At 48.3% G+C, this 10,000-nt stretch overlaps 3 protein-coding genes across 3 annotated transcripts in view; 1 reads left to right on the plus strand and 2 right to left on the minus strand.

Annotated features, from left to right (window-relative positions):
- The window catches only part of LOC308076077 (uncharacterized protein), a 382,945-nt gene that overhangs the window by 211,634 nt on the left and 161,311 nt on the right, over positions 1–10,000 (plus strand). The gene's annotated exons all lie outside the window — the stretch shown is intronic.
- Positions 1–10,000, minus strand: part of LOC308075118 (voltage-dependent T-type calcium channel subunit alpha-1H-like) — a gene marked incomplete at its 3' end in the record, with an annotated part of 187,170 nt that overhangs the window by 54,392 nt on the left and 122,778 nt on the right.
- On the minus strand, positions 980–3,937 carry LOC308104077 (exportin-T-like; the record flags this gene model as incomplete). Its single annotated transcript, XM_080454357.1, has 1 exon — positions 980–3,937. One exon carries the CDS (start codon positions 3,935–3,937, stop codon positions 980–982), a length of 2,958 nt encoding a protein of 985 aa, XP_080310483.1.

Consider the following 10,000-nt stretch of genomic DNA (forward strand, 5'->3'; position numbering starts at 1 on the left):
TAGCTCTCTTTAGGACCCTGAGGTCCTGGCTCTCTGAAAGAAGGCCTTAACGTAGCTCTCTTTAGGACCCTGAGGTCCTCCTGGCTCTCTGAAAGAAGGCCTTAACGTAGCTCTCTTTAGGACCCTGAGGTCCTCCTGGCTCTCTGAAAGAAGGCCTTAACGTAGCTCTCTTTAGGACCCTGAGGTCCTCCTGGCTCTCTAAAAGAAGGCCTTAACATAGCTCTCTTTAGGACCCTGAGGTCCTCCTGGCTCTCTGAAAGAAGGCCTTAACGTAGCTCTCTTTAGGACCCTGAGGTCCTCCTGGCTCTCTGAAAGAAGGCCTTAACGTAGCTCTCTTTAGGACCCTGAGGACCTGGCTCTCTGAAAGAAGGCCTTAACGTAGCTCTCTTTAGGACCCTGAGGTCCTCCTGGCTCTCTGAAAGAAGGCCTTAACGTAGCTCTCTTTAGGACCCTGAGGTCCTCCTGGCTCTCTAAAAGAAGGCCTTAACGTAGCTCTCTTTAGGACCCTGAGGTCCTGGCTCTCTGAAAGAAGACCTTAACGTAGCTCTCTTTAGGACCCTGAGGTCCTCCTGGCTCTCTGAAAGAAGGCCTTAACATAGCTCTTTAGGACCCTGAGGTCCTCCTGGCTCTCTGAAAGAAGGCCTTAACGTAGCTCTCTTTAGGACCCTGAGGTCCTCCTGGCTCTCTGAAAGTAGGCCTTAACGTAGCTCTCTTTAGGACCCTGAGGACCTGGCTCTCTGAAAGAAGGCCTTAACGTAGCTCTCTTTAGGACCCTGAGGACCTGGCGCTCTGAAAGAAGGCCTTAACGTAGCTCTCTTTAGGACCCTGAGGTCCTCCTGGCTCTCTAAAAGAAGGCCTTAACGTAGCTCTCTTTAGGACCCTGAGGTCCTCCTGGCTCTCTGAAAGAAGGCCTTAACGTAGCTCTCTTTAGGACCCTGAGGACCTGGCTCTCTGAAAGAAGGCCTTAACGTAGCTCTCTTTAGGACCCTGAGGACCTGGCGCTCTGAAAGAAGGCCTTAACGTAGCTCTTTAGGACCCTGAGGTCCGGCTGCTGGAGCACGTGACACAGCTCCTGCGCCGCCTCCGGCTCCATCCGCAGAGACGGCAGGAACTCCTGCTGCAGGAAGCGGGTGAACTCCGGCCCTCGCTTCACCTGGACGGCCTTCAGCGTGAGAGCGCACTCCGCCAGCACCGCCGCCGTCTGAGCGTCCGCCAGGTCGAAGGCGGGCTTGAGCGGAGCGGCGAAACACGCGGGAACCACGTGCTTGTAGATGAAGTCGGGAAAGCCGGCCATTCCTCCCCCTCCGGCGTCCTCCCGCCCTCCCCACAGCTCCACCAGCCTGGAGAGGACGGTGAAGCAGGTCCTCTGAGCCACGGGGTCGTCGGGGTAGTCCACCGCCCCCTGCACCAGGGTGCAGAGCACCCGCTCCACGTTCTCGGCGCCCTGCTCGGCCAGGATCTCGTTCGCGCCGCAGCCGCCCTCACCGACGACGGTCTGGATGAAGGAGAAGTAGCTCCGCCTGAGCGTCTGCTTCTCCAGGGCGGCCGTGCGGTCGTTGTCCTGGGCGGGCCGGGCCAGCGCCTGGAAGACGGCCAGGACCAGAGGCGTGAACACCTGCCGCAGGAAGGGAGAGACCCGGCCTTTGAACTTGGCCGCGATCTGAGCGACCAGCGCGACAAACTCCTGCAGGTCTCCGGCCTCGCAGTCGGTCAGCAGGTGCTCCGAGGCGGCGGGGATGAAGGGCAGCACCTCCTCCTCCAGGCAGACCACCATGCGGTGGAGGAAGGAGCGCACGGCGCTCCTCAGCACCCCCCGCTGGACGGGGCAGGTCAGGGCGGGCAGGAAGGTGCGCAGGCAGTCGCGGTACACCTCGGCGCAGCCGCGCTGCTTCGCCGTCGCCCCCCGGTCGCCGAAGGCCTTGCTGGTGCGTCCGGCGAAGCCCACGGCGCGGCTCAGACAGGCGGCCAGGGCGGCCTGCCTCTCAGGCTCCACCTCCCGAGGGAGTTCGGCCAACAGGAGGCGGAAGGCGTCCATCAGCGGGGACAGCAGGCTCCTCATGAGGGCCTGTCTCCTCTCCACGGGGCTCTCGCCGGTCGCGATCAGCACGCCGGCCGTCTCGAAGATGAACAGCTGGTCGTCGCCGGTCAGCAGCGGCGCCGGGCGGCCGTGGTTCTCGGGAGGCGTGAGCTCCAGCAGGTCTCGCATCCTGGACAGGATGTCCTCGATGAAGGCGGCCATGTGCTTGTGCAAGGCGTGGACGAACCTGGAGAGGAGGTACGCCGCCCGGCTTCGGACTTTAGCGCTGCCGTGCCTCAGTCCCCGTTGGTCCAGAAACGCCATCAGAACGTTGGGAATGTGCTGCGGCTCCGCCAGGAAGAACCTGTCGTAGCGTACGACCGTTTCGAAGAACTCCAGAGACACCGAGGTGTGGCGATGGCCGCTCACGCCGCAGGACACCAGCGTCCTCATCATGTCCTGCAGGCCGCCGCTGGCCTTAGCCGCGTTGTCCCTGGAGAAGTGGGCGTGGAGGGACGCAGCGGGCAGGCCCTCTACCAGCATGTACAGCAGTCTGACGGCCACTTCGACCTCCGTGAACGGAGCCGTCCGCCAGTTCTGCATGGCGGCGGCGAAGACGCGTCGCACGGCTTCCAGGAGCATCTCGGGGGAGAGATGCGCCAGGTGATCGAACAGCATCTTCAGCTGCTTCCTGTACTCCACAAGGTCCTCGTCCTCTCCTTCATCTTCAAAGTCGTACTCGTCGTCGTAAGCGAGTTTCTTCATGACGACCAGCGTGACCGCCTGTATGTTTGCGTTCTGCTGCTCCGTCAGCTGAGGAAGCTGCTTGAGGACGTGCAGATAGTCGTAGCAGAAGCCCACCACGTTGGCCGAGATGTGGCGGTCTTTGTGCGCCAGCAGCTGCAGCAGCAGGGGGACCTTGGCCTCCATCGCCTGCAGGGTCTCGACCCCCGCCGTCACACCGCCGGACTTCACCAGCTTGGTCCAGCTCAGCGCCAGAGACTGGCCCATGCCCCTCACCAGTCTGGAGAACTTGGCCAGGAAGATCACATCCTGCTGTTCTTCAACGCTGAAGAAGCCGGCAGACTGCAGGAGCCGGCACAGAGACTCCACCAGCTGGGTCTTGGACACGGGGTCCATGCCCCTGTGGACCACCTGGGACAGACAGTCGCACGCCTCCCCTCTCAGCTCCTCCGCGGACATGTGACTCAGCAGCAGGCCGACGAAGCGCTCATTGGCGACCAGGTCGAGGTCTATCCAGGAGACAAAGGCGCCCACCACCTCCAGACACCGGCGGGCGAGCTCCGGGTGGGACCGCCAGTACGTCTGCAGGATCTGGAACCAGGACTCCACCAGGCTGGGGACGCAGCGCTCCCGCATGGCGTCTCTGATCGCCGCGTTCCTGCGCGTCTCCTCGGGCGAGCGGAGGCCGTCGCGGTCAAGGTCGGCCACCTCGCCGCCGACGGCCGCGAGCGTTCTCAGGTAGACGTCCACGCCGCGGGGGTGGAGGCCCACCAGGGACAGGACGTCGAAGAAGAACGTGGGCCAGAGCGCCGGGTACTCCGCGACAAAGGTCAGGGCGAACGTCTGGGCCGCCTTGTTGCGGACGCAGGGCGTCTTCTCCGGCTGGACGTCGGTCATCGTCTGGCGCCGGAGCCATTCCATCAGCGTGTCTCTGAGGAGCTGCCGCTGGACGCCACTCAGACCGGCGTGTTTGTATTTGATCCGATGTTCCAGAACCTGGAAGCAAAAGAACTGGATGCGGTCGTCTGCATCGTCGTAAAGCCCTTTGGCCAGGGCCTCCGCGCACGCTTCCCAAGCGTCCTGGGACTCCGTAAGCCGCTCAAAATAAGCCGCGGCCCGCTGCCTGGAGCCAGCGTCCGCGTTTGGGTCGAGTCCCGTCAACACCTGCTCATCCATCATCGCAGGACATTCATTCATTGGTGTGTTATCTAATCTAGAGTTAAGTCTTCAATGAAGGTAAGATCTCCTCTGCTATCGTCAAGCAGATTCAGGTTGGATTCTAAACCTAACTTCTAAATATCTAAACCCAACCTGCAGATTTCATTCTTTCATCTGAATAGGAATGTAACTTTAAGCCATTTTTAAGCCGCTTATATATATTATTATAAATTAATTCCAGGAATCAGTGGATGTTGGTCTGTGTGTGAACGTGACGGTCAGCACATTATGTTGACTTTGTCAAACTTTAAAAGTGAATACTTTTCTTTTTGTAATATTTATGGCGACATAAACATCCTGACTGTTGGCTACATGGTCCATACTTACAGCATGTGATTGATATGTATATTTGCGATAATAATAAAATAATAACAGGAAACGTGAGCTCAGTGGAGTTTATATCTCCGCCTGAGTGTCTCGTGTCGTCATAATGATGTCATAATGATGTCATATTTACGTCCTAATATGGAGTTCCACAGGTTTTATTTGTCACTAATCATGGTAAATCTTTGTGTGATAGGCACTTTTTTTTTCTCACAATAACCACTTCAACCCTATAGCATCCCTATTCTGAGGGGAACATTGACCGAAGACAGCCGATCTAAAAGCGCATAGCGCCTTGCGGCGCGAGGTGTTGTGAGCTTGCAGGTCAGCTATTTTCGGTGTACAAGCTTGAGCATGAGCTTGTATATCTGATATATTCAAAAGAATCTTGAAAAAAAAATTGAAAAATGTTTTGAATATTTTGAAGCATTTTAACAACACAAATCAACGTATGGGGGTCCCTGGCTGGGACCAAATATTTTCTTGTGGGGGTCCGTGGTCAAATGCATACTCATTTGGGGGTCCTTGGCATGAAAAAGCCCACTGCTCTAATGGTTACACTATGAATATCCTTGCTGTCGGGCAGAAACCAACTCCCTACTTGATCAAACTACAGCAGTGGTTCTCAACCAGTGGTCCGGGGACCACCAGGGGTCCTTGAGGGGGTTCCAGGTGGTACCCAGCTAAATGATGGAGAGTTGGTAACCAAATGGACCCTTATAGATCTTTCACTCTTGAGAGTGTAAAATGAAACCAAATGGACCCTTATAGATCTTTAACTCCTGAGAGAGTAAAATGAAACCAAATGGACCCTTATAGATCTTTAACTCTTGAGAGTGTAAAATGTAACCAAATGGACCCTTATAGATCTTTAACTCTTGAGAGTGTAAAATGTAACCAAATGGACCCTTATAGATCTTTAACTCCTGAGAGTGTAAAATGTAACCAAATGGACCCTTATAGATCTTTAACTCTTGAGAGTGTAAAATGTAACCAAATGGACCCTTATAGATCTTTAACTCTTGAGAGTGTTAAATGTAACCAAATGGACCCTTATAGATCTTTAACTCTAGAGAGTGTAAAATGAAACCAAATGGACCCTTATAGATCTTTAACTCTTGAGAGTGTAAAATGAAACCAAATGGACCCTTATAGATCTTTAACTCTTGAGTGTAAAATGTAACCAAATGGACCCTTATAGATCTTTAACTCTTGAGAGTGTAAAATGTAACCAAATGGACCCTTATAGATCTTTAACTCCTGAGAGTGTAAAATGTAACCAAATGGACCCTTATAGATCTTTAACTCTTGAGAGTGTAAAATGAAACCAAATGGACCCTTATAGATCTTTAACTCTTGAGAGTGTAAAATGAAACCAAATGGACCCTTATAGATCTTTAACTCTTGAGAGTGTAGAATGAAACCAAATGGACCCTTATAGATCTTTAACTCTTGAGAGTGTAAAATGAAACCAAATGGACCCTTATAGATCTTTAACTCTTGAGAGTGTAAAATGTAACCAAATGGACCCTTATAGATCTTTAACTCTTGAGAGTGTAAAATGAAACCAAATGGACCCTTATAGATCTATAACTCTTGAGAGTGTAGAATGAAACCAAATGGACCCTTATAGATCTATAACTCTTGAGAGTGTAGAATGAAACCAAATGGACCCTCACGGGTCCATTTGGTTTCATTCTACACTCTCAAGAGTTACATTATTATCTGTATTACTTAATTAAATAATTGTTATTTTTATCAACTTATACCTGTTATCTCTCCTATTGGTACCAACATCAATACAGAATGGATGGGATTATGGACACAATCTTATCCAACGATAACACAATATTCTAAGTCTTGGGGTCTGAGAGTCTTGTCAAAGTAATTTGGAAAATTAAGTAAACATTTGAAAATAATTATGGTTTAATGTAATTATGTCTGAGTGGAATACACTCCTCTCATTCTTTAGTATTTGCTATATCTGTTGTAGACTCCTTGGCTCCACCCTGCTTTAGGAATGGTTGCCTGCTAGACACCCTGTCTCCTAACAGAGACATTTGCATTCTTTTGTTTCACTTCACATGCTAAGGTGACAAATTAACAAGTCTGTGATTGGTGTCCATGTGGGCCAGGAGGTGCTGTGAGAACTGTTTGAAGTCACTTGTATAAGACATGTAACCTTTCAGTGTGTTCCTTGAGTTCATACTGATGGCTGTTCCATACATTTCTTGTCCTGCCGAATTGTAAGTTTGAGTCTCCTTTTTGATATCAGAAATATATCACCAATTCTTCTAAAACTGTGAATTTGTCTGTGCCTTATTTTGTCTATTCTGTTTGACTGAGTTCCCATTCAGATTCTGCATAGACATTTGGAAGTCCCGCCGTTGCTATTGGGCTTGGATTTTGCTGCGGCGCGGTGTTTGACTGTACAGTGGGGGGTAAGGACAATCTTTTACTGTTCAGTCAAGCACAAGCGGTAAGTTCTGGTGAAATCTGTTTGGGTAGCTGGTATAAGGCAGACTGTGGTTCAGTGGTTTTGGAGTGTGTTGGTGATGTCTTTGTTTGTACTGTTTAGTGTTAAATAGACATTCAGACTGAAGGATATAGTATATCGCTTCATATTGATAGAGAGGTTTAGGTTGTGGAGAAGTTCTGACTGTTGTAGTGTAAGCATTTTCATTAGGTAGGTTGATTCAGCGTTTTGCCTTTTTGTAGTCAGACGAAATACGCTTCTTAATGTAAGCCGACGTTGTTAAGTCTCCTGGTGTTTTTGTTTGTGGTGATGCTGTCTGTTCGTTTTTATTCTTTTACCTGCTGCTAATCAAGTAAGTAGATCAGGGAATTATTCATTAATTTTGCTGCATCTATGCAAGTTGAATGGTCTAAGGGGGACGTAAGTCTTGCCTTCAGTAGCTACTATAGAAAGGGAGGTTTATCCTTGCCTAAGGTCCTTTTGCTAACAAAGCAAGAAAAGCGCTGAGTGAATGAGTTGTTGTTTGTTTGTTTGTGAGTCAAAGTACATTTGTCTTTATACTTTGTGATATTTTGGAAGTTCTTTTCAGCAACACAGTGTTCTTTTAATTTTTCTTGAGGCTTGGTTTATGTTTGTTAGAGGGGGAATTTTTCAATTGCCTCCCATTTATGAACGAAACCTGCAAGGAGAAAGTCCCTTTTGTTGTCTGTAATAGAGATTTGATTTATATATACAGTTATTTTGGCAGAATTATTTGAGTTTTAATACTTTGAGTTTTAATACTTACCATAGTAAATTGAACAGCATTAATTAAATAAGACATTATATAAATAATATCGCCTAGGTTGAGTGCGTACAATAATAATAATAGTAGTAATAATATTAAATTGCATATTGAGAGCTTTAAATTAAACATGGGGGCAATACTTGCATATAAGAAGGAATATCAGGGTCCTGCAAGGATTGTGCATGACAAATTTGGAGTTAAAGGGGTTGCATTTCTGCCAAAATGGCATAAAAATTATGGTTTTCCTGAACATGGAAGCTTTAAACAGCCTGTGCTCCGATCTTTGAGGAAAAAGATGGCAAAAGAGTTTGGAGAAAAGATTGATAAAAGCAAAGGGTCTGCTTGTGCTAAATTAAATGCTAAATGGAATAAACAGCTCGATGGGTTAAAGCTATGGGAGGAGACGGCCAACTCTCGAAGGGGGGTGGGGACAAAGATGCACAAAGTTGATTGTCTAGTGACAGTAACCCCCCCTCACAGTCAGGGCTCACAGCTGGGAGGCCCACTCCTGGTGCCTACTCCAGCATTTCCAGAGAAGCTGCCGACACCCGGTGCTGCCGCTGAGTCTCAGCTGTTGGCGCCCCCATCATATAGTAATATAATGGGCCAAATTCAAGAGAGTTCTAGATTCCCATCTAAATCCGTGAGTGGCCTGCTAGGAAGAAGCCATAACATGCTTCTTCCAATGTTGGAATGCCCGGATGGCCAGGGGGGTATCCAGAGGGTTTATAGGCCTTGGAAAATAGCAGAACTTCAGGCAATAGTAAGCTCACTGCCAGACCCAAGGAGCAATGGTGTAACATTTGCCACTGCTTTTAAGAAAATGACAGCCCAATGTAGTCCGACTTCTGCAGAACTAGAGCACGTGTGTATTACTAAATTAGGTCTCCTTTGGGGGGAAGTAAAACCTGGGACGTGGAATTCGAACGCGACCTGGTCAGCTGATGGAGCGTCTCCTTATCAGATACAGTTAGCTGCCCTAGCTACTGCATTTGAGGATACATTTAAACCAGTAATTAACATGACAACGGTCTACTCATGTGTGCAGAAGCCAAATGAAACATTTGATGATTATTTCGCTAGGAAATTGCCTGTTTTTAATTCACACAGCGGTAATGCACAGCCTGTTGACATTGCAGTAGATTCGTCATGGGAAAGACAGTTCATTCAGACTCTGGTGGATGGGCTCCTCCCTGAGGTGCGAGCAGTCTTTGTGAGACATTGCATTGCATGGCAAAGTGCCAGATTGAATGATGTGAAGAAATACTGTCTGCACGCGGACACGATAATACGAGAAGAAGAAATTCTTCAACTGAAAAAGTCGAAAGCCACGGGTGATAGACTGCTAATGGCTCAATTGGAATTCTATGCTCCAGATAATGGTGGTCCGGCTGATGTGACCACATTAGATGAGTGGTTATGTTGGAACTGTCATCAGCCTGGTCATTTTGCGAGAGAATGCGACGTTGACGCCTTGTAAGCCATTTTAAGAGTTTTTGCTCTGAGGGACGCCTCACGAGCAAAAACTGACCGTACTAAATTGAGATGTTTTTCCATGTCTTAATATCTTGCTTAAAGTGTTCTTCTCCAGGTTTTGAACATAAGGAAAAGGTTATGTATATATGATGTGTTGATTGTTTTATAATGTCCCCAGTTCCCTTTAGGGTTGCAGAATTTAATGCGTGGGAGGCTGACTGTTATTTTGATGTGAATTCATATTGCTATGTTATGAGTGTTTATCTTGTGTCCTTCTGTGACTAACAACTAATTACTAATATTACTAATTCCTAAACTATTGGCATGCGCGTCGGAAAGTATTGTGTTGTAATTTCTTTGGTACGAGGAAGAGTGAAACTTTCTGGGCGTCCAAGCTGTGGGGGTAAGTATGTTTTAATTTTGTAACAGTTGAGTGAATTGTATAGTTTCTGTTTAAACTTAGATTTCTATTAAAGGTTTGTTTTTGTTTAATGGTTTCTTCTCTCTTAGTAATATAAAGCATGGCCAGGGCTGCATCACTACATATGGTCCCAGTGAAGTTTATTATACCTGCAGAAAAATGTTGGCTTGTTTTACAAGTAGTAAGAATTTAAGGTGACAGGGTTAGTTGAGTGATGTTAACGATGCTATTTTAAGTTTTCTTTTAAGGTCCGCTGGAGTGCTTGCCGAGAGAGGGAGATTGGACGTACTGAATACTGGTTTGGCAACTTGTGTGGTATAGTATCGGTGGTTTGCTTTTGCACATTAAGTGTTTTTTTCTAGGAAGTGAAATAATTTTCTATATTGTGTTCAACCATATGTGGGTTTTTAAAACATTGTTTTCTCTTTCCTTGCAGGTGGAGCAAATGGGTTAGGTGTGAAGTGTCCATTTCTGCCTGTGGTCTGGATGTTCGTGTTGGACTCCAAACAGCTACCGGCGTTCTCCACTCTTCACAGA

This window comes from Gymnoscopelus braueri (genome assembly GCF_963280865.1).
Source record: "Gymnoscopelus braueri genome assembly, chromosome: 2".
NCBI classification, from domain to species: domain Eukaryota; kingdom Metazoa; phylum Chordata; class Actinopteri; order Myctophiformes; family Myctophidae; genus Gymnoscopelus; species Gymnoscopelus braueri.